Source organism: Lactuca serriola, chromosome 9, assembly GCF_051521515.1.
Source record: "Lactuca serriola cultivar US96UC23 chromosome 9, Lser_US96UC23_V15, whole genome shotgun sequence".
Lineage (NCBI taxonomy): Eukaryota > Viridiplantae > Streptophyta > Magnoliopsida > Asterales > Asteraceae > Lactuca > Lactuca serriola.
The window spans coordinates 173,734,893-173,760,664 of record NC_136416.1 but is presented as its reverse complement, the minus strand read 5'-3'; the positions used below and the strand labels follow the sequence as shown (position 1 = coordinate 173,760,664).

Genomic DNA, 25,772 nt, shown 5'->3' with positions numbered 1-25,772 from the left:
AAACTTCATCATCGGTTTACAGGGGTAATGTTGGAAAAAATTTAGGGTTTCATGATGGGGGATTTGGGTGGTCCGATGAAAAGCGGAGCTCCTTTGTCGAACAATGCTAAGGCGATGGTGGTGGTGGCTGAAAACCTAATCGTCGAAAGATGGTGGTGGCGAAATTTAGGTAGGGACAGATCCAATCAATTAGAAGGGCAGTGTTGATGGGGAAGTTTTGTCGGGCATGAGGAAGGAAAGATGGGGGTGAGCATAGGATTAGATGTTTGTGGTAGACAATGGTGGCAGTCAATGGTGATGGTAGCGAATGGTGGTAGCAATCGGTGGTGATGGTGGCGGCCACTAGTGGTGATATGTTCTTTCTTGAGTGCGTGTGTGCGTTTTTGTTGAGAGAGAGGGAAAGAGAAATGGTGGGTAGACCCCTTTTTATTTATTTTTAAGTTAAAAAAATATAAATTAAATTAACATGTGTTTCAGCAATTAAAGAAAATTAAAAATATAAGTTATAAGGGCAAAACCGTCTTTTCAAGTGTATAGGGACTAAAAACAATAGAAATATCTAATTTTGGACCAGTGATGCACCAACATTTGGTTTTGAATTAAAAGCACAACTATTTTGTGTACCCTATCTTTTAACTTAATATGTGACCATCCGTGAAGCTGCTAAATCCCTTTACTACCCTCTCTCTCTCTCTCTCTCTCTCTCTCTCTCTATATATATATATATATATATATATATATATATATATATATATATATATATATTCTACCCACTCACTAGCCAGTACTTGCTGGTAGAACATTATTTACTAAGGTTTGTAGCTTGAAGATGGAATGATTAGGCACACCTTTACACATAAATGCACCGTGATGCATTTAGTTTACGGATAATGACTTGAAAGGGTAACGAACTTTCGACTTTGTTCACATTTAGTCACTAAACTTTTTTTCGTTATCTATTGCCACTGAACTATTGAAACTGTTCACATTTTACCCTTATGACCGGTTGTTACCGGTCATAAGGGTAAAATGTAAACAGTTTCAATAGTTCAGTGGTAAATAGATAACGAAAAAAAGTTTAGTGACTAAATGTGAACAAAATCGAAAGTTCGTTTCCCTCTAAAAAAGTTCAATGACTAAATGTGAACAAACATCCTCTTGTATTATGTTTTAGCAAATTATTTATTTTTGTTAAATTGTAGCAACATCTGTTGATAAAGAAATCTATGAAATAAAAAAAACAAAACCCCGAAAAATATATTAAAAAAAACGAAAAACCGAAACCAAAATAAAAAACCAATGGTTTGGTATTTTCCAAAATAAAAAATCTCACGCATACTTCTACATGTGGTATGAACCCACCTTATATAGAGATGTTTACATCTCTCTCTCTCATTCATGTCATAAGGAGGTGTTTTGGATAGAAAAATTCTGAATTGAGCACTTTCTTATTCCTTTTTTGGTTATATAATCATTTTTCGATTATAAAAAGAGGGAAAGATTTAGATATGGAAATCCGAAAATTGACTTTTTATAAAACCAAAATCAGATTGGAAAATTGTGATTTTTTTTTTTTTGGAAACGGCAAACGAATTAAATGGAGCCTACTCGCAATATTTCAACGAGCACCTTGGGTTCGAGCTCCTTTACAGGGCAAACCCAGCCCCCATAGGGATTTCCAAGGAAAAATTCCCCACATGTGGCACCACAAGAGGTAGTTTAAGGGAATAGAACTCCCGACCTCACGCCTCACATGGGTATAAAACCCGATGCATCAACCCAGCTAGGCTGGACATCACTTTCCAATGACAAATAGATAACAAAAAAAAGTTTAGTGATTAAACGTGAACAAAATTGAAAGTTTGTTACCCTTTCAAGTCATTATCCCTTTAGTTACCCTCACTGTGTTTTACTTTGAATATTTTGTTTAGAGCACCTCCGTATATACCTTTTATGTATTACACCCTTTATTAAGATTCTACATTGTAAATTTCAAGCGACCCTTCTCCACTTAAAAAATAAAATACTAGTTTTCTTTAAAGAATGTGTTGCACTTTGTACACTTTGGTCATGCTTCACCCAATCTGTATCTACCTTTTGTGGAAAGGCTTTTTTCTTCGGTGGAACATGGTTGATTGCAACAACTATCCCTTGCCAATTCCAGATACTATCTTTTTCTTTAAAGTGTATGCTGTTCGCTTTGTATAATTCCATCTTGCTTTGCCAGTTTATGTACAATGTCTTTTAACTTTGATCACACATGATAAATTACAACAGTACCCCCATCCTCCTGTATTTCCCAATTCCCATGACAACTTAGATGTCGGTGGGGGGTCTACCCATGATCATATCTTTAACTGCAGTTCTAACTAATATAATATCTTATCGTTATAGTTTATATCACTTTGCCGCATGTAACTGAAAACAGTGTAGTATTGTCTTCTATTAATAGTGAACATAACTGCTCGTTCTTCCACACAACTCCATTTTTCTCTGATCATGGCGTCTCAGAAATCCCTCTGTTTTTTAGTGGCGTTGTTCATCAGTTTCATATGTTCTTCACAGGCTGTCACCTTGGAAGTTGGTGACGATGATGGCTGGACCTTAAACCCTGTTGAAGACTACAATGCATGGTCGGGCAGATTGAGGTTTCTGGTCAATGATACCCTCTGTACGTCTTTTTCTTGTTCGATTTCATTTTCGAGTTCTAGATTTTGTTTCATAATCTGGCTTTTAAACTTTTTGCAGATTTCAAGTATGAAGATGCCACGGATTCTGTTTTGGTGGTGGATAAAGATGATTATGACAACTGCAATGTTGATAATGCCATCGAGAAGCTGGCTGGTGGTGAATCGTATTTCAAACTTGAACAACCGGGTCCTCATTACTTCATTACTGGTAATAAATCCAACTGTGATCAAGGTCAAAAGATTATTGTGGCGGTTTTGCACATTAGAACACAATCGCCACCTTCACCTCTGCGTGCTTCATCACCCCTTCCACCAGCTCCTGCATCTCCTGTCACCGTAACCCCTCCATCTGCAACTCCCGTTTTGACTCCACCCGCATCCACCGGAGGAAGCTCACCTTCTCCAGCTGGTAGTAATCTGGCAGGCGTCAGTTCACCACGGCCATCACCTTCCCGATCGTTGGCATCGACAGTGGTTTCTAGTAGCATGACTGCGTCGCTTGTGACATTGATCATTGCTTTATGTTTGATTATTTGATTTTTCCAACAGGAGGTTTGATGGGTTTGATTGTGTTTTTATTAATCTTCGGGTTTTTTCTGATGTTATGTTTCTATTGTTTATTATTATTTTGAATTGATGTTATCATGTTATATTGTTTATTACTATTATTTTTTTGAATTGATGTTACGTTCTTTGACCGTTTTCTAAACAATCTGGTGTTAACTTGCCAACGTAAATAAAGCACCTTCACTAGTATAATTTAATATTTATTTTTCTTTAACTGGATGACTAGTTAGATTAAAAGTAGTGTTTCATTCACATAACCGTAATACTCCACGGTATTATATGTTTCAGTTGCATTGTTAAGAATTCAATCGATCATTTATTTACAATTATGTTCGTGTTGTCATGTTTTTGTGAGCGTATCATTTTTTGGTAGGAAATTGTGTTTTTTTCTTTACAAAATGCCGAATATATGTCATGTTCTCATGGGTAATCAAAACTAACGTATATACAATTCTATTTAGGTCACATGAGCAAAGTGTTTTCAAATCTACAAGCATGTAATACCGTATTTATAATTCTAGACATACAATTTGATACATAAAATAGAAATAAATTTTCAATTTTATACATGTAAAATCAATTAGTACATACTAAGTGATCATAGCAGGAAGCTAATCAAAATGACATATCTTGAACATAATTTCGATAACTAACATAAGAAACTCTAGACTGATTGTGTTAATTGTATTTCAAAATATAGTACAAGAATGTTAAGTATGTGATCAATGTTAGAAAACAAGGGTTTTACCCACGGAAAACTTTTGTAGGTAATTATCGACAAAATGTAATGCCCTATTTTAATAACACCAGAATAGCGACGGAAGTAATTCCTTCGGTAATTACCGATAGAAAATCCGTCGGTGACATGGGCAGTCAAAAATTCATCGGTAACAAAGCCAATGTCAGTCAATGTGGACTCTGCTGATAATTCGTAGGAAATTCGTCGCTATACTCACCGCAGGTATTCCGTCGGTAATTTACCGACGGGGAGCTATTTCATCAACAATATTTACCCACGAGCCATTATGTTATGATCATTTTCTCGTCGACAATCCGTTGACATCCTCCTATTCCAAAGGAATAGCGACAGATAATGTTGTTGGTATTTCTTGATTTTCTAATAGTGGATTGTTTAAGGGATCATAACTTTCACTACAAGAATTTTAATCTTTAGTGACGACGGATGTCGCCGCTAAAGGTCCAATATGTCGCCGTTAAAGGGTCGCCATTGTTGGTTAGTCACTAATGCTCCATCAGTCGTCGCTAAAGATGTGTCGTCGGTAATGCTCCACGTCGCCACTAAGAGCATCCATAATATATAGTTCAATGAGAGAGTTGAATGAGATGTCATGCCTAATTGGCATTAAATGGATTAAACTCTACCATTATGAGAATCCATGTTGGCATTCAATTGATATGAAGTTCAATGACCATTGAACTCTTCAATGGAAAAAATGAAACATTTTAACTATTAAATATATTCTCCATTGAACTCTATTAAGTTCAATGCATTATAAGAAAATTAATGTAGAGTTGTATAGTAAGTAAAATGATCATGTGTCAACCTCGGATAAGTTTAATGCATTATGGATTCACTAAAGGTGTCACCGTTATTTATATGTATTTCTATTCATACAAATACACGTATACATACGAAAATACAAACACATACATATACATAAAAATACACACACACACACACACACACACACATATATATATATATATATATATATATATAAACATAGAATTTCACATACAAAAACACATATACATACATAAAATACATTTAAAATACACATATACATACAAATGCACATACAAATACACATTCATATCTACAAACACAAAATACAAATACAAATACACATCTACAAAATCAATATTTCGGAGAGAACAGTGGTGGTGGTGGTATATTCTGGCAAGAAGGGTGACGGATCTCAAAATTCTGGCAACCAACTCAAAAGCTCGAAATTTAGTAGGCAGAAGAGAAAAAGAAAATAAAAGGAGAAAAATCAAGAAAGAGGGGTGCAATTGTGAAGTTTTTTGTGAAATTCCGATGAGGTCGACGATGGTGAGAAGAGAGAAGAAGGGAAAACACAGAAGATCGGGAAAGAAAGTGAGAACAAAGAGTGTTTTAGTGTCGATGACCTTTAGCGGCGACTCATACTCATTCGCGGCAACACATGGGAGGGAAAACAACGATGGGTTTTCTACGTCATTGGATCATTGCTTAAATCGACAGATGTGATTGAAATGACGCGGATCACTAAAATAAGCCTTTAGACGCGACGCCTTTAGCTGCGACGCACACTCTTTAGCGGCGACTCACTGGAGGGAAAACAACACAAGATTTCTTATGTCATCCTAGTCATAGGATCATCTCTAAAATCGACGGATGGGATTCAAATGACGCAGATCGCCAAAAAAAGCCTTTAGCGGCGACAAAAAACGCGTTTGTTTTTTGTCGCCGCTAAAAGTCCTCGTTGCTGCTAAAGGCATCGTTGCTATTGTCGGTTATTCTTGTAGTGATTGTCATGAAGTCTTGTATTTCTCTTTAAATTGGAGTTGTTAGCTTGTTCGTAAAGCGCATACAAACACACACACATTGTGTGTATGTACAACCTATGTGAAAACTTATTTTATTCTAGAAGTAGGATAAAAATATATACCTCTAATGTAGTTCAATCCAATGTTGTTTTATATACTAAAGTTGTGTATAAGGCTATCTCATAAATATGTAATTAAAAAGGCTACGTGGCTTACATATTTATACGCACAATGACGTATGATCGCCTCACAAAAAATTCAATGTTCCAAGAGTGAAGGAGACACAATGACATACGGTTCCATTAAATCAAATATGTTACTACCTAAGACAATATCAAAGTGACCAAGTAAAACACCCACAACAAACTGCTGTCATTATGAGAAATCCAGTTCATACAGTCAATTTTGAACGTTGTTAGGATTTTGTTGGTTTCTTAAATTAAGTCCTTAGGGTATTTTAAACTCTATATGTTTTATTTTTTCATGATTTTGTAGGTTGTTTTGTTGATGGTTCGTTTCATCTAAAGGTATCGTTTTTTAATATGCTCTAGAAAATAAGCATGCATGGGATTTATACACTTGGAAAACATGTCAATAGAATTGTTTACAACTTGTGTATCTAATTTCCTTAATGCAACATTTTTTTCCAAGCACTTAAACTTTTATTAGGAGTTTTATTTAGTCTCAAATGTATGTATATGTTCTGTGTGTCTTGATGTTCGATAATATTTTTAATCATCTCTTTCTTCCCTTTTCCACAACAAATGATCAAATTTTGTAATTTCCTGAAGAATATCAAGTTAAATGTAGTGTTCTCCAAAGTGGGTCATCCGTCTTTTGGGTTTCCACGATTAATTTTATGGTTGTGTGATTGTTGTTTACGTATTTGTTCTGTAGTGTGTCCTAAATGTGTAATGTTATGAAAATGTTAGACTAGAAAATCTTTTCATATTGAAAATTATCAAATATGTACAGATACAGGGGAGTATTTATATTAGGAAATAACAAGAATCTTAAACATACTTAAAAACAAGATAAATACTACCAATGAGATAAAGATAAACTATGATACTAATTATTTAAATCTTGAATATCAATACTCCCCCTCAAGTTGGATTGTGTAGACCCCAAACACCCAACTTGCCACAAAAAAAACTTGAACTGATCTGCCCTAAGAGCTTTAGTAAAGAAACATGCAGTTTGAAACTCATATTTGATGGAAACAGTCTTCACTTATCCATTATACACTCTTTCGCATACAAAATAGAAATCCCTCTCAGTGTGCTTTTTCATTTCATGATAAACTAGGTTCGCAACATTATGCCTGAAAGCTTCATTGTCACACACAATGGGCGCTAGGACCCTTTTGTCCAGCACTTAAGTCTTGTAAAATCCATCTCAACCATAAAATTTCACACACAATGATTGTCATTGATCTATACTCTGTTTCAGCTAAAGATATAGACATAGTCATTTGATTCTTTGTTCTCCATGAAATTGGAGACCCTCCGAGACTAATAAAATATCATGCAGATGACCTTCTAGTGGTATCGCAGCTTAACCAACTTGCATCATAGTATACAATGAGATCTAAATTCCTAGATGAAGGAAAGAAAAATACATTGACCCAGAGTGGCTTTCAAGTAATGAAGCACTCTATGTGCTGCCGTCTCCTATAATGTGAAACATTAATTTCAAGCTTTCAATATCCTTTTGCAACTTGATGTTCTATTCCCTTGGAAAATTACATGGTTTGCATGCAGTCACCCCACAATCTTCCAGAATGTCCAGAGTTTGTTTTCTCTGTCTAATCACAAATCATTCTTTCAAATGGGCAACTTCAATACTAAGGAAATACGTGAGTGTACCTAAATTTTTAATACTGAAGTTGATTTATAGATGATCTTTTACCTTATTGATTTGATGAGTATCATTTCCCATTAGTAAAATTATATCGAAAAAAATTAGTGCAACAATGTCAATGACATGCTTCATAAATGTAAACATTGAATGATTGAACTTGATATGTCTAAAATCAACCTCAATGAGAGCCTTCATGAATTTTTTATACCAATTTTTTGAAGTTTGTCAATGACACGCTTCTTAAACGTACCCCTTTGCTATAGGTTGAGCCTTATATTTCCAACATCTCCATTAGGTTTATATTTTATTTTGTAAACACACTTCGAATCAATTGCTTTCTTTCCTAATGGCAGCTTCATCAAGGACCATGTTTCATTTTCTTAAAGGGCTGCAATTTCCATTTTCATTGCATCAATCCATTTTGGGTCTTTCGTTGCTTGAGAAATATCTTTTGGTTCATCGCTTGAAGTTATTGCAGCTAAGAATTCCTAGTGAGATTCAAAAGAACTTATTGTAATATAGAGGATATATACCAATAAGTTAGCTGATGCCGAAGAGCCTGAAGTGGGAATGGAAGTGGAGTTGTCGAGTGACAACGACAAATTTGTCACGAAGTCTTCCAACTATTTTGGTTTTGTACGTATTCATGTTCCTTGCCTCGTGGTTTCTTGACCAGTTTGCATGCAAGCATCATTATAATCGTGAGTAGAATCTCTTTGGGATTCACTATTGTTTAGAGAAGTGGCTGAAGATAATAATGGTGAATTGAGAGCTTGTGGGTTGTCTTCATGATTGTATTCGACAGTTTCATCTAATGGATCCATGTGAATGTCGACACTTTCTTGCATATCATTCAATGTATCGACCCCATATATCAACATGTATTAAATCAAAACATTCTATTGTTTTTCAAAAGATTATTGGAAAAGGAAGTTTACTTTTTTTTGGCCGAACACAAGAATCACAAAACTGACTACAAGTACATATGCTTCCTAACTGTTGTATCTTACGAAGGACTCCCTCTAAACTCTACCTAAGTTTCCTATATATGCCAAATGTTGTATTTTCTCAAAACCGTCACCGTTGCTTTCTTATTTTCCACGGGCTTCAAGTAGTAGAGCCCATTACGCTCCTTTATCATCCTAATCAGGTTCTTCGAACGTAAGTATTGTATGTAACATGGATCGGGTAAAAAGGTTAGTTAGCAACCTAAATCATGTGTTTTTTTGCTAACTGAAAGTAATTTACAATTAAAATCTGGCACATTCAACACATTTTCAATTTAATATCTTTTTGATATTTGTATAACACCAATTCCCTCAACTGTTACTAATTTCCCATTGGGTATAGTGACATAAGAGTTGTTATTCTTCATGGATTTTGACCATTCTATGAGATAAGTGATGTGATAACTGGCACCCGAGCCAATGATCTAATTATGTATACTTTCAACCTTACTGGTCATATTCACAACATGATTAGTTTTTTTCTCACTTGGTTTTGTCGATCTCAATAGTTGGAGAAGCTTTCCATAATCTTCTTTAGTGAGGTATGGAGTTTGTTGTGAAGTTTCTCCATTGACGTCTATTGGACGAATATGTTGTTGTCGAGGTTTATTTAATTGAACTTTGGATGTGCTCGATTTATTCGACCACTAATTAGGATAACCCACTAACTCAAAGCAACCTTCAATCATATGCCTAATCTTCTGATAATGTTAAAACCATTTGTCATATTTTCTTCCTCTGCTAGAGTTTCTTTCTTCTTTCTTGGGGTTGCCCTGAGAGTTTCCTTCCGTACTTTCTTTAGATGTGATCTTTTTATTGGTGAAGTGTAACGTCCCAAAATTTATAACCAAAAATTTCATTTTTGTATTAATAAAGCCATCAACCAAACGTGTTTATAGAAATCAAAGTATATTAAAAATCATCCAAAAATACATTAGAGTAAAATAAGGTGAAAATCATGGTGTGTGTGATGCGATCATCCTGAGCTCTTTCCCTTCTAATCGGAAGTACCTGAAACATAAACTGAAAACTATAAGCACAAAGCTTAATGATTTCTCAAAAAAACCACATAGCATACATATATGTCAGCTTAAGGTTATACCGGGTCTATTTCGCCCCAAGGTCTATTGCACCACCGAGTCTATTTCAACTCAATTGTTAGCTCAAGGCTGTAACGGGTATATTTCACTCACAGGTCTATTTCACTTATAGGTCTATTTCACTCCCGAGTCTATTTTAACTTCATCAGTATTTTTCAACTGTATGGGTCTATTTCACCAAAAGGTCTATTTCAACCCACATACATATAGCAAACAGGCATACATGCCTACATCAAGAGTCACAAAGACAACAACCACATACAACCTAGTGTTCTACAGTATAGTAAGCAAACTCACATCAATCCGCTGATAAACAAATAAATGCTCGGGCTACTGAACCGGAAAATCACCGTGCTAATCAATCAATTAAAATCTTAAATAAGAATTAGGTCATAAACCATAACTGGGGATTTAATTCATTAATCTCGTCTCCAAGGGTAAAAGACCATTTAACACTTTCCCTTAATTGGCCTAAATCCTTCTAAGCCCACTGTTGGGAGTACGCTGAGCGTACCAAACTTGTACACCGTACATACTCATGCCGATCCGGATATAGGTTTCAAACCCAGTACGGACAACATACTAAAATTTATGCCCGACGTACTGGACAGTTGACAATCCCTTATATAAATTGCTTAATCCCTTAAGACCCTAACATCCAAACTCCATATCTACTCCAAAACAAGGTCTTAATCCATAAATTTGGAAGCTTTAAGTTTTTGCATGGCTCAATAAGTACCAATACTAACTATTAACATTCTAACCCCATGAAATGAACATCAACCCTTTCATGGCTGAGTTAAACCCATCAAAATACCATTTTTTATGCACAAAGGACCTCAGAAACACTAAGATCTACCATCCTAAGCTTCTGGAGTAGCTTATACTCACATGAAACAACTCAAGGGACCCAAAACATGCCAAGAACCCCAAGCTAACTTGATCTAAAATATGAATCATTAAGGTTGAAACTTTATACCTTTTGAGACTTGCCTAGATGATAAAGATTCTTGATGTTCAAGCTCCACTCCAAACAATGCTTCACACCAAGTTCCTTCTCCTTCAAGATTACACAAAACACCAAAAGTTTACCACCAAAGCTCAAGAACACACAAAGGAAAGCTAGGTTTTCGTGGGGAGTCTTTAGAGGGAAGGAGGTTGATGAGGTGGCAGCCTTATGGTCCATAATGTTGCTTAAATAGTGGTCAAACCCTAAAAATTAGTGTTTGTGATCTGAGCAAGTATGCCCATCGTACCAAACGTAAGCCCAACGTACTAGATAAAATTCATATGTTTCTTTTAAGGCTAAAAGGGACCAACTTGCAAGTAATTTACATAATGAGGGTGTAAATGGAAATACCTAAAAATTAAAATGTTACAGAAAGAAAGCTACAACTTCCCCAACGGACCCTCGAGATAGCCCTATGTTCTTATGTTTCTCATCTTGGGTGATTAAGTGGTATGCGTTGCTTAGTGTAGGTAACAGGTCAGTGCTCAGAATTTGAGTTCTTCAAGCTACATATTCCTCATTATGTCGCATCAAGAAACCATATAAAAATTCCTTTTTTCATGCCTTTATAATCTCATTTGTGATGTTGCACGAACAACCTTGGAAGGTACATGATGGTAAAGGACTGATTGAATGTACTTTATATAATATGATGAGATCGTCATGTTATCTTGCCTGATCGTTGTGATTGTTCTTCTTAGCTCAAAGGTTCTTCGGGTATTCTCCTTTTCAAACCCTTCTTCAAGGTCTAGTTATATATCACAAGCTTTAAAAGCATACTTAACACTAATTTTGACTTTCTTCTCCGTAGCGCTGACAAGCCATCCTCTCTTCATGGCGTTGCACCGCTTCCGGTTCATCAAATCAGCCCTCTTCTAGTATGGGAATGGAGTTATCAATGAACCCCATCTTGTTCTTGGTGAGGAGGACGTTAGTCATCTTGTTCTTCCAATTGTTGTAATTTCCATCGTGAAGCAGCTTTTCTCCAATGGAATTCAATCCCAGATGATCAAAAGATGTGAGGTAATATGGAACAACACATCGATAGTATTCTTGTTTGGTGGCAGTGGCGTTGATGTTTCACCAACAACCCTTGTTTTTTTGGCAAAGTTAGGTTTGTAATCAAATAAGTACCAATACATTGGAGTATTTATAGTAGGAAATAAGAACAATCCTAAACATACTCAGAAACAAGATAAATACTAGGAATGAGATAAAGATAAACTATGATACTAATTATCTTAAATCTCGAATCTTAATATGTTATTGGGGATTACAAACAAAAAATGTAACAAACAAGAACAAAAAACATGATCTAATCACCAAATGGAGCTAAACCTATCTCCTACCATGTTAAGACTCATAAAACTGACTTTTATTAAGAATCAAAACAGAAATACAAACAAAACTTCACTACAATATTCAATCTTTCTCAACAAATATAATCTGACTAATGTTAATACAAAGGAAGAAGATCAAATATGTATGAACAACTCTATAATAAACAAACCCTAAAACAACGAGAGAAACGAGAGTTGTGAAGATGAGTATGTAAAGGGGTGTATGTGAGAATGAGCTAAATCTCTCATTCACTCAAAATTATATACAACAGTCCAGAGAACCCGGTGCAACTCGTACCAAACCCGAAGGATCCAACCCGTGCTAGATTTCTGTCTTTCTTTTAACTTCCAAGTTAAACGAGCCACAACCCTCCATCTTTTACTAATAGTTGCATCCCCTTGAACTTATCTTTCATCACTTTACACTTTCTACCCTTCACTTGATATGCTGCACTAAACAACCTAAGTTGATAGAAATATAACTTAATGTTAACCTTGCAACCTAACAATGTTATTCTCAACACTATGGGCCAATTTTTTTTATCAACAAAAAAACAGCTGATCACAATGATAATTTTGATAATGAGTCTACATTTTAAATTTCAAGCAACCCTTTATGTACAACACCTTTTCTTTAGATTATACATTTTAAATTTCAAGTAGCCCATCTCCAATTCCAAAATATATAACTAGTTTTCTTTAAAGCCTGTGTTTCACTTTGTATACTTTCGTCATGCTTCACCCTATCTGTATCTACCTTTGTGCAATTTCTGCAACCTCTTTTTTCTTTAGTTGATTGCAACAACTAGCCCTTCCACATTCCAGATATAATCTTTTTCATTAAAGTGTATACTGTTCACTTTGTATACTTCCATCTTGCTTTGCCAGGTGATGTACAACGTCTTTTTTCTTTGAAACATGATATATTACAAAATCACCCTCATCCCTTTCCCTCCTGTATTTACCATGACAACTTAGGTGGTGGGGGGACTACGCAAAATCATACCTTTAACTGCATTTCTAACTAATATAATATCTTACCGTTATATAACCGTAAACAGTGGAATCTTTCTATTAATAGTGAACATAACTCGTCCCTCTTCCACATAACCTAAATCCATTTGACGTACTTACAGTTTTCTCTGATCATGGCGCCTCAGAAATCGATCTGGTTTTTAGTTGCCATGTTCATCAGTTTCCTATGCTCTTCACATGCTGTCACCTTGGAAGTTGGTGACGATGATGGCTGGATCTTAAACCCTGTTGAAAACTACAATGCATGGTCCGGCAGATTGAGATTTCTGGTCAATGATACCCTCTGTACGTCTCTTTTTTGTTCGATTTCATTTTCGAGTTCTAGATTTTGTTTCATAATCTGGCTTTTAAACTTTTTGCAGATTTCAAGTATGAAGATGCAACGGATTCTGTTTTGGTGGTCGACAAAGATGATTATGAAAACTGCAATGTTGATAATGCCATCGAGAAACTCGATGGTGGTGAATCGTATTTCAAACTTGAACAACCGGGTCCTCATTACTTCATTACTGGTAATAAATCCAATTGTGATCAAGGTCAGAAGCTTATTGTGTCGGTTTTGCACATCAGAACCCAATCGCCACCTTCAACTCCACGTGCTCCATCAACCCTTCCACCAGCACCGTCATCTCCTCTCACAGTAACCCCACCATCTGCAACTCCGGTTTTGAATCCACCCGCATCTATAGTTGTAAGCTCACCTTCTCCGCTTGGTAGTAATCCGGCAGACAAGGCATCATCGACATCAACAGTGGTTTCTGGTACCACAGCTGCATCACTTGTGACTTTGATTATTGCTTTGTGCTCGATTATTTGATTTTTTTATTAAGAGGTTTGATGGGTGTGATTGTTGTTTATGTTAATCGTGAGGGTATTGGCGTATCGCTGATGGATTTCACTATATTGTTTATTTTCTTGAATTGATGAATTGTTTGTTTTTTGGACTAATGTTAAGTTGTTGACTGTTTTACAAACAATCCGTTGTTGACAACATTTTTCTATCATAATTGAAGGAAAAATGGTAAAAACTGGTTTGTGGTGTTTGGAAAAATTGAAAAGTTGTGGATAAATTACAAAAAAATTTCGTAACTTGTATGAAAGTTTTAACATCCAGAAATTTTTGTGGTTTGGTGCCTAGAAGAACACTTAGGGCTGTTTGTTTTTCAAAAAAAAACACTTTCGAATCATTTTGGCTGCCTGTGTAAAACACAATTGTAACACTTGGTGTTTTGTCGTTGTTTGTTTTTTAAAAGATTTATGACATAAAAATTATTGTACGTGTGCTACGCGGTGTAACATAGGACCCTCGTCTTCAAACATCTTCCCACCTCACTTTTAGTTATATCATTCAACATAAAATTGTTTTATTTTTACCAATGTATTTATTATTTTGATAATATTATGAAGGATCATATAATCAATTCAAATATACTTTACATAATTTTAAAATTGTTTATATATATATATATATATATATATATATATATATATATATATATATATATATATATATATATATGCGTGTGTGTGTGTGTGTTACTTTGTCTATAACCGATTATTAATATATAATAAAGTTAATCATGAAAATTACTAAATTTATTGGAGTTAACAGGAAAAATAAGCACCAACTTGGAAAATTTAACAAAATAAACATGTTGTTTGCTAACTTAACAATTTTATTTATTGATATTTAGCAATTATTATGTTTAATTATTTTATATAAACATTTAATAATTATAAGACTAATTTGGTTGTATAAATTTTATTTCAATGTTGTAAGACTAGAATTATTAAAATTTCGGTATTGAAAATTATTTCGAGTTTGTAAAATCATTTTATTTAAATTTCAGTTTATTGCAGCAGTCTGCAGACGTTAAAAAACAAACATACTTCTTATTACAAGATACAACAATTTCGCCCACCTACTCTCTTATAGAGGGTTGTAGATGTAATTCACAAAGTTCAGACGTTTTCCCTTCAAATAAACAAACAGCACCATAAAAAACCATTTTGTCCTTTTTCTTTTTGCAATTTCTTATATTCATTTTAATACTTTACTAATTAAAATAAAACCAAAAGAGTTAGGCCCACACACCCCATCGATTCTCTCTCTCTCTCTCTCTTTCTCTCTCTCTCTTCATCCCTTCATTAATGTTATACATTCCTAGGCATATATCATCTTCCTTATCTTCTTCTTCCACTTCTCACCTGCAATTTAAACTATATACATACACACATCGAAATCAAAATACATTTCTACACTTAAAAGATACAACATTTATACAAGAGATTATGTTTCTCTCTCTTTCTCTCTCTCCCTCTCTCTCCCTCTCTCTCTCTCTCTCTCTCTCTATATATATATATATATATATATATATATATATATATATATATATATATATATATATGTTACATCAAATTATTGTGTTAGACGATGCATGTGGATGAACGATTTTCACGCTTCGAATAAATTCCTTTACCTATTGAATTACTATTTCGATGATGTGTGAATAGGATATTATGTAGTATAAATACTCATCAAATATAAAGAGAACAATACACCATCTTGAATATAATCTTCTATGTGTTCAAGAGTCCTCTCAAATCTCCTTTTATTTTATAAAGTTTTAGTTTAGTTTTGTTAATTTTGGTTTTAATTACGTCGAATTTTATAACATGTTATCAGCACAAAACCTCTAATCAAGTCAAAATCACATTTATCCTACTCAAGTTTAATATGAGTCCAACTGGAGCTCAATCCCAAGAAAATGTTGGAGATATTTGTATAAAAGATAGTAGTAGTATGCATACTATTCTGAAATCAAAGAAATATTTTTCAAAATCAGTACCAACAAAAACCGTCATACATACTATTTATGGGTTTGAGCCATAAGAACTTTCCTATGTGCACATGCAAACCCTAATGTTTGGATCTAGGTTTCTCTAATTGAACATGCAATGTATCCAAGGCTTACAATTTTAGATCTAGTGTAAACAATTGAATCACATAAGATGAAATCAGATCTAGAAGAATACCTTAAGTTGCTAGCTTGAAACTTCTTGTTCTTAGAGCTTAGAGTCACAATTGTCACTCCTCTAATGACTTACAAACACCAGCTAGCAAGAAGGATGATCTTTAGAGAGAGAGGATGTGAGAAATCGGCCCTAAGGTTTCTTTCCTTGCATGAGTGTCGATTTCCCTCACCCTAGGGGTGTATTTATACTATGAGCTACTAGGGTTTCACCCTTAACCCTAATTGAATAACTTAGGCCCTAAGCAATCCAAAAATCCTCCTAGATATTAGGCTTGAACGATTTTAAGGTCTCCTAACCCTAAAATCCATCCACCCTTATATCCATAAGGATACATAGCCCAAAACATAACTATCACACATTTGACAGTTTATGCCCCTTTATTCAATTAATCTCTTTAAGTCATCAAATTAATTCTCAATTAATTTATGACTTATATCAATCAAATAATATTATTATTCCTTCAATATATTACTCTCATAATATATTAACAATAATATATCTTCTCTCTTAACAAATCATCCTGTCAAGTTGCTATGGTGAAGGCAACCCAAAAGGACCATGCACAACCGGGTTAAGTGCTTACCAAATATAGTTACAGCCTTAGACACTAATCCAACAGTCTCTCACTTGGATAAGTCTAGTAACTATATATGCAAGAACAATTTGATTAGCAATCGTAGCTCTCAAAGACGCTGTTAAACTCTGATCTTATCAATCTCCTGTCCTTTAGATAAGGGATCGTACAGTCCTCCGTTCAGATATTGTGCGGACAATCTTATGGAACTTATTGTCCAGCAGTTGGTTTCTCAATCTCAGATTCATTTGACATAGAACTTAATTGAACACATCAATTTAGTCCTGACCGGGCCCGGCACATTAGTCAAATCAAAATCATCGAGGGGCCCTGATATCGCTTTTACCCTCTTAGGATAAAAGTAACATATAAAATTCGACTTAGATGCATTTACTATTTACTAACCAACTATACACAACAATGCGTTTTATGACATCAATTTACTGATGCGGTTTCACATTTTCAATGCACAACCAATTAATAAACAGTAAACCATATATCTTGGTTTTATGACCATATGATATTATCGTCTTGCGATCACTTGCGTCACATTCCATAAAGTGATTCCAACAAGCGCGGGTTTATTCCAATGCTCAAAACTTGTTCATAAGCACTAGTGAACGTTGCAGCAAACCTTTGCTCTATCTAATACCTTTTAGACACTCTGCACACCAATTCATGACAATCTTCATTCATACCTACTTCCAACATATGAACGATTGTGGACCATTTGAATAATTCGATTATTCTTAATAACTCAATTATTCAGGAAGTCAAAACATGCAAAGTGAAACAATAGTTAAACAATTAACATAAGACAGTAGCTTTACTTATAAATAATACTCCTTTATTTAATCATCAAAAGTTAATTACATTTATCTATTACATGTTTCCAAACTATCTAATCTAAACTAATATCGTCTTTCAGCCCAATGCTCCTAGCGTGCTGCAAATGCTTAACCCTACTCAGTCCCTTCGTAAGCGGATCTGCTGGTTTATCCTCTGACGATACCCTCTTTACTACGAGGTGTCCTTCTTCTACTCAATGTCTAATAAAGTGATATTTTATGTCGATATGTCGAGATCTACCATGATCCCTCGGTTCCTTGGTCAAGGCAACTGCTCCTTCATTATCACAGAAAATTTCCATAGGCTCCTTTATTGCAGGCACAACTCCAAGGTCACCAATGAAGTTCTTCAACCACATCGCCTCCTTTGACGCTTCGCTCGCTGCAATGTACTCTAATTCGCACGTTGAATTAGCTACAGTTTCTTGTTTGGAACTTTTCCAAGTCACTGCTCCTCCATTAAGGGTAAAGACCCAGCCCGACTGCGAACGGTAGTTGTCCCTGTCGATCTGGAAGCTGGCATCACTATACCCTGGCACCTTTAAGTCATCACTCCCTCCGAGGACTAAAAACTATTCATTGGTCCTCCGAAGGTACTTAAGTATATTCTTGACCGCAATCCAATGAGCTCTGCCAGGGTTCCCTTGATATCTACTGACCATGCTCAAAGCAAAGGCCACATCAGGGTGAGTACAAGTCATATCATACATGATTGAGCCAACTGCGGAAGTGTAAGGTACTCGGCTCATTTCAGCTACCTCGGCTTCTATACTCGGACTTTGAGTCTTACTCAATTTGGCATTACTTTGTATCAGTAGTTCTCCCTTCTTCAAGTTTTCCATACTAAAACATTTTAGTACCTTATCCAAGTAAGTATTCTGACTAAGTCCTATTAGTCTCTTACTTTGTTCTCTCACTATCCTTATTCCCAAAATATAGGAAGCCTCTCCGAGGTCCTTCATATCGAAGCAATTCCCGAGCTAGGACTTAACCTCCTGCAGAGTCGGGTTGTCGTTTCCTATGAGCAGTATATCATTGACATACAAAAGGAGGAAGCTAACTATACTCCCACTGGCCTTGACATATACACATGATTCATCTTCACTTCGTACAAATCGAAACTCCTTGACTTTCTCATCGAAGCAAAGATTCCATCTGCGAGACGCTTGCTTAAGTCCAAAAATGAACTTCTCAAGCTTGCACACTCTATTGGAATGCTTCGGATCGACAAAACCCTCTGGCTGAGCCATGTAAACATCCTCAGCCAACTTCCCATTAAGGAAGACCCTCTTGACATCCATCTGTCATATCTCATAATCATGAAATGCAGCAATGGCTAGCATCACCCTAATAGACTTTATTTTAGCAACTGGTGAGAAGATCTCATCATAGTCAACTCCGGGAGTTTGAGTAAAGCCCTTCGCAACCAATCATGCCTTATATGTGTGCACATTTCCATCCACGTCGGTCTTCTTCTTTAAGATCCATTTGCACCCAACTGTCTTACGTCTGGGCACATTGTCAACCAAATTCCAAACTTGGTTGTCATACATGGACTGAATCTCGCTGTCCATTGCCTCTTTCCATCTTGCAGACTCTGGGCCTGCCATGGCTTCCTTATAGCTATTAGGTTCATCTAGATTTATTAGTGTACCATCACTAATATACGTGTCCCCTTCGGTAGTAATATGAAAGCCATAAAACTGGGGTTGAACTCTAACTCTTTCGGAACGTCTAAGAGGTAAGGACTCTTCAATTGGTTCAACCGAAGTTTCCTCCTCGGGTTGAGTGCCAGCGATAGAGGTTCCTTCATCGCTCGACTCTTGAATCTCTTCAAGATCGATTTGCCTCCCACTGTCCTCTTGGCTTATGAGTTCTCACTCTCGGAAAACCCCTCTCCTCGCAACGAAGACAACATTTTCACTCGGTCTATAGAAGAGATATCCAAAGGATTTCTGTGGGTAGCCGATGAAAATACACCGCTCACTACGAGGTTCGAGCTTGTCGTGAGTTTCTCGTCTTACGAAAACTTCACAGCCCCAAACCTTGTATGTGCCAACGAGGGAGCTTTCCATGTCCACATCTCGTGAGGTGTTTTGGCAACCTTCTTTGTAGGGACTCGGTTAAGGATATGGGCAGCAGTCTCTAAGGCATACCCCCATAATGAGATAGGTAGTGAAGCACGACTCATCATAGAACAAACCATGTCTAACAGGGTTCGATTACGCCTTTCTGCCACACCATTCAACTGCGGTGTCCTAGGTGGCATCAATTGCGAAACTATTCCGCATTCCTTGAGGTAGTTGTGGAATTCAAGACTTAGGTACTCTCCTCCTCGATCGGATCGAAGCATCTTGATTTTCCTGCCCAATTGATTCTCCACTTCATGCTTGAACTCTTTGAACTTTTCAAATGTTTCTGACTTGTGCTTGATTAAGTAAATATACCCATATCTACTATAATCATCGGGGAAAGTCACGTAGAAGCGGTTCCCATCCTTTGTGGTGGATCTAAAGGGCCCACACATGTCGGTGTGTATGATATCCAATAAACCCTCACCCCCCTCACAAGTTCCAGTGAAGGGTGACTTGGTCATTTTTCCAAGTAAACAAGATTCACACGTGTCATCTTCCCTAAGGTCGAATGACTCCAACACTCCATCCTTTTGGAGTTGGGCTATGCGCTTCTTGTTGACATGTCCAAGACGACAATGCCACAAAGATGCTTTATCCATACTATTGGAAGATTCCATACATAACACATCATTTCCTAGGTTATCTACAACGATAACAGTTTCATAAATTCCATTACAAGGCATTCCTTCAAAATATAAAACACCATTTAGATAAGCATAAATCGAACCATTCTCATTATTAAACGAATATATATAAATCCTTGTGTAAATAAACCATGAAAGGAAATGATGTTTCTTGCCTTATCTGGCGAGTAGCAACAATTATTTAAATCTAAATTCAAACCATTACTAAGCACTAAAGAATACACTCCAATCTTGGTAACATGCGACGATCTTCTGTTCCCTATGATTAGATTTATTATTCCAAGCTCCACATCCCTATTTTCTTCCTAGTCCCTGCAAATCAGAACAAATGTGATAACCACACCCCGTATCAAGAACTCAAGAAATAGCATGAGATGAATCATTAGATTTAATTATGTAAATACCTGCGAAAGATGGCTTTATCTTCCCATCCTTGATGGCTTGCAGATATTCCGGGCAGCTTCTCTTCCAATGCCCTATTTTGTGGCAATGGTGGCACTCTGCCTCCTTTGGGTTTGGGTTGGGCTTAGCAGGATCAACCTTGGTCCCACTAGAAGAGGAACCATCTTGGGACTTCCCCTTGCAGTGTTTCTTCGAAGAAGCCTTCCTCTTCTTGCCCCTTTCGGATTGATCTTCTCAAGCTTCTCATCGAGAACATACTTTTTGTCCTCATAACGCGCGATCGTGCCAATGTATCTTATCCATTCACTAAAGTTCGATCTGTCAAAAGTTACTTTTTCACAAAGGCTCATTAGCGTGAATGAGCTAGCAGCAGCGTTGTTTGCGTTAGACATCTACAAATAGAAAGGAACAAAGTTTGATTAGAGTTAAGTCCCTAATTAACACCCAAAATAAAAATTAGGGCTAGGACCCAACAACATTATCTACACATTAGAAAAGGGATGCCGTAATCCAACATCCAAATAATTTGGAGGTAAGTGAATGACGATTCACTAATTCTTCACCATGAAAAACATAAGCTTAAGTTTTAAATGTATTGAGAATTCCTAGATTTCATTTAGATTCATTGAAATTTTCAATGGCATGTTTAAATCTCGATATGCCCCTCTAGTTTGTGAATGGGATACCAAGGATCACAAAGCGGGTATGAATAACCATGCAAATCTACATGGTGCCTTCATTGTTACAATCACCTATTCGATGTGCCGATAAACCACACACGCTCCACCGAACTATGACAAACAATGAATCACCCTTTGCCACCTTTGCTTAGAACCAATTAGTGTGTCGGTTAACCACACACGCTCCATTAACTTCTTAGCAAGGGTGCAAAGTGTAATTTCATGGGATTGCATCAAATCACTTTTCCTAAAGTAACTAAGATTGGGAATTTTATAAAATATGTTTAGTTACTTGATGTGTGTGAAACGAACTAGTTTTAATCCTACTAACTTAGACACAAAATAAACACACGAAAGCCAGTGTACCTATCGATTAATAATATAGTTCAAGCAAGTAGGGTATCGAACACAGGGAACGGTAAACAATTAAAATAAATGCTAATATTATCTAAATAAAACAAGTAAAAAAACGTTTTCTCTAGTTTTGTAAGACTAGAAACTTAAATACTTTACTAACACGCAAACTAAGCAACTAACAGCTAAGAAAACAAAGATCAACTAAATTCAATGATTAAAAAGGCCTTCTGTGTAGGTTCGAATCATTTGTTCCCAAGGATTATTTTATGGTAAATATATCAGATTAATTCTTCATTGGTTACCGACTAAAGTGATTAGATTCACATTCGTTATAACTAATCCTTAGAAAACAGATTAATTCAAGCAATGGCCAGTTGTCTAAATTAATGAATTTCCGAGCTTGTTGATTCGGGTTTAGAAAGACTTGTAATTAGCTAATGAAATTGGTGATTCAATTAACCTCTTGTTGATGGTGGATCACACAAGCTCACACATTAACTTACCTATCTTCTAATTAATTCTAGTTTCACATTCGTTATTCCTAGACATACAACTATGTGGTCACGTTAATCATATGAAATTAGCAACTAAGAGATGTTCATACAACTTAATTACTAATTTATTAACAGAGAATAGTTATTGTTAACACATAAGTTTCTTTAACAAGCTTAATAAAATATAATCACCAATTAAAATTAATCCTAATCAAATAATCAATCCATGTTCACAAATTCATCTACCTAAACAGAATTTATGAGTTTTAGCTCATGATTACAGCAGAAACAAGCTTAAAAACGAAATCAATTGGTAAAAACATAGTTCAAACAAGAGATTAGGTAAGAGTAAACTTGACTTTGAATTGATTCTCCTTAAAATTGAATGTACGGTTGATTCCCTTGCTTCCCACGCTCCAGCAGCACCTTTAGTCGACAATTGGCCTCCAAGGGTTTCTCTATATGCTAGGGTATCGATCTGAAAGTCCCTTTATATAGATTTTCACAAAACAGAGGATACTTGACACGTCCATCGACCTACTCGGCGAGTCCGTCACTTAAAACCCGTGTACGGCAAGTCAACGCGTCCAGAATCGCGAAAGTTCGATACAACTCGCCGAGTAATCGACCCTACTCGCCGAGTACGTTTCGAATCAGCATTTTCTCAAAACACGAAAGTCGTCCGAAATTTTGTCTACTTTTCATAACATTTTGAATCTTGTCAATCGGAGTTACGGTTCATGAGATATGGACAAAACACTGACAAGGGGTCAAGCTGTCCAGCAACATCCTTCTTTCTTCAAAATCCAAAATCCAAGCTTCCTATCGCTAGTTCCGCTTCCTTTTCCATCCGAGCATGTCTTTGTTGCTGAAAAATGAAATTATAAACTAATTAAGCACCTTTTGTTCATTAAATGAGACAAAAACAACATAAAGTATTAAGATAATGCATGAATTTTATAACTAACTATGCCCATATCAAAATACCCCACACTTGACCTTTGCTTGCCCCCAAGCAAAACTGAATTTTAGCACACTAATATCACATAAGACAATCCCAATCGAACCCAGCCATTATGCCAAGACCGCAACGCATGCATTTGTGTCTAAAATTTTTCCTAAGGAACCCCCATACTCTAAATACTCACAATCCTCATAAACATTCGCCCACTTTTTTCGAACAATGCTCATTTTATGCATCCCTCCGAATCCATCCGCAGAAAACCTCCTAACCTCAAGGTATTTTTGGTTGAGCAACCCAAGCATACATAATCTAGACAATTACAATTTATGATACCACATTGGAGCTCTTTGGAATTCTTCACTTCTTTAACATTTGATCTTTAATTTCTTTGAATTCACCACCTTGTTGTTTGATTTTTGGTATCTTCAACTTTTTGAATCTTCGGAATTTTGATCTTTTGATCTTCACTTTGATTGCTCCAAAATTCTTACAACTTTTCTTGTAATTCTCTTTTTTTACATGTACCTCACTTTTTTTCACTCAAAACCCTACATACTTAAGCAGGGGCGCTCAACTTCAACCTTTATTGGTTAACGATAATAATTTTCCTGGATACATTTCTGGTACACGATGCTAAACATATTGCGATCCTCAAACTAAGCGAGGTTGTGTTTTTGTCCCATGATTTCACTAGAATAAAGGGGGCCACAAATGCATTATAACGTATATAGGCTCAACTAAACATTTGGGTCCTCATGGAATCATCAAATATAATACTAACATGGTTTCTGATTGTTTTTACCAAAATATCTAAATTAGCCCTAGCAATTTTATGCAAATTTTTAAAATGAATCTAAATTTTAACTAAATGTAACCAACCCCCTACCCCACACTTAATTTATGCAATGTCCCCGTTGCATATTATGCATGAATAAGAAAACATAAAAATAAAGAGGGAATTGGAACAAACTCCCCTGGGATAGTAGTTGCGAGGGTGATCTTTCTTCTTTTGAGCTCCATCTTCAGATGACTTTGGCATGGGAACAGCTCATCCATGCCTTGGGTGTCAAAATCTCGTGTGGTACAGCTCCAATTATAAGGGACAAACTCTTGGAAATGCTCGGAAAATGATCTTCAAAGAATAGAATCAATGCCCATATCAAATGTCATCAAATCTTCAGCTCAATAGTAAGAAGAATGAGTGACTCGTCGAGCAAGTATGTAGACTCGCCGAGTTGAAGCGTAAATGGCAGAAGAATCGTGAATTTTCACATGGACTCGGCGAGTCCATAAGATGCACTGGCGAGTAGACCGCTGTTTGACAAAAATTTTATTTTGCCTAAGTCCGTTTCTGATGTATGGGGGTTATATAAACTAATAACTATTCCCTCATTTTTCTTCAATGAATAAACACTCTATAACCCTTCTATCAATTGGACTCATAGCTTGACTCAAAACTTCGTTTCCTCTCTCGCCTAGACTCGATTTCTCGCTTCATCAGCCTTGACACTAAACCCTCACATGCAATCCTAAGCTTCAAACTGAAAAGTTCAAAACAACACACAAGTAATAGAAAAACGAAAACAAACATCAAAATTAAATTCCTAAATTACCCTAATAAACTAGAAGTTTAAAAAGAAAAAGAAAAGCAAACTCTAATGACGGGTTGCCTCCCGCAAGCGCTTCTTTTTGTGCGAGTCTTTAGCTGGACTCCCAACTTAATAAACTTCCAATAAACTCAATGTCATTCCATCCATTGCATTGAATATCTTCTTTGGACCAATTTGTAAAATTTGGCTCTTTTCTTCTAAAATTGTCCAAACAAGCTTGAATACATAAAACCCAAGAATCTTGACAAGGGTTGGAACCGGTTGGATACTAATCAAAAACGGATCGTGCCTTAGAACTTTCTCCAAAGTTGGAGTCGTCACCCCACGCTTCGAAACACAATATGAAAATACATGGGGCCATGTCGTGGTAATGGTCAAACCACAGCTTGGTTCCTGCAATTCAGCTTGTTCTTGTTCTTCATTCGACCTCTCTGCTAGCAACCTTTCCAGCTCCTCCAAATCTTTTTCTGGATTAAATTCTTCATGTTGTAACTTTAGCTCTTGTGACTCAAATTGCTCTTGATCATTAGACAAGATGTTATCTAACCATCTATCAAATTTCTTCAATTCTTCATCTGAGTCATAGTCCTCATCTTTTTGCTTATTTACCAGCACTACTTCCTCAAGAAAAGCATCAAAAGCATCGAGATTTGGAAAATACATAATAAATAAAAATTAAACTATATAAAAAAATTAATCAACAAAAAAATGATAAGAATTAGCAAATAAAATTAACTATTTAGAATCGTTCCCCGGCAACGGCGCGAAAAACTTGATGTGTGTGAAACGAACTAGTTTTAATCCTACTAACTTAGACACAAAATAAACACACGAAAGGCAGTGTACCTATCGATTAGTAATATAGTT

At 36.0% G+C, this 25,772-nt stretch overlaps 2 protein-coding genes across 2 annotated transcripts; both read left to right on the top strand.

Annotated features, from left to right (window-relative positions):
• The first annotated feature begins 2,424 nt into the window (after positions 1 to 2,424).
• Positions 2,425 to 3,347, top strand: LOC145073809 (early nodulin-like protein 1). The gene is made up of 2 exons (XM_079020301.1): positions 2,425 to 2,671; positions 2,749 to 3,347. The coding sequence occupies exons 1-2, from the start codon at positions 2,500 to 2,502 to the stop codon at positions 3,225 to 3,227; spliced, it is 651 nt and encodes a 216-aa protein (XP_078876427.1). The 5' UTR covers positions 2,425 to 2,499; the 3' UTR covers positions 3,228 to 3,347.
• A 9,861-nt stretch (positions 3,348 to 13,208) lies between these two features.
• LOC145073788 (early nodulin-like protein 2) lies at positions 13,209 to 14,109 on the top strand. The gene is made up of 2 exons (XM_079020281.1): positions 13,209 to 13,446; positions 13,524 to 14,109. Exons 1-2 carry the CDS (start codon positions 13,275 to 13,277, stop codon positions 13,976 to 13,978), a joined length of 627 nt encoding a protein of 208 aa, XP_078876407.1. The 5' UTR covers positions 13,209 to 13,274; the 3' UTR covers positions 13,979 to 14,109.
• Positions 14,110 to 25,772: the final 11,663 nt, after the last annotated feature.

Bases quoted from the DNA above. Each gene is read 5' to 3' on its own strand.
- LOC145073809 (XM_079020301.1), top strand. From the start codon at position 2,500: ATGGCGTCTCAGAAATCCCTCTGTTTTTTAGTGGCGTTGTTCATCAGT. The intron at 2,672-2,748 runs GTACGTCTTTTT...AACTTTTTGCAG, and splicing joins TCTGGTCAATGATACCCTCT to ATTTCAAGTATGAAGATGCC.
- LOC145073788 (XM_079020281.1), top strand. From the start codon at position 13,275: ATGGCGCCTCAGAAATCGATCTGGTTTTTAGTTGCCATGTTCATCAGT. The intron at 13,447-13,523 runs GTACGTCTCTTT...AACTTTTTGCAG, and splicing joins TCTGGTCAATGATACCCTCT to ATTTCAAGTATGAAGATGCA.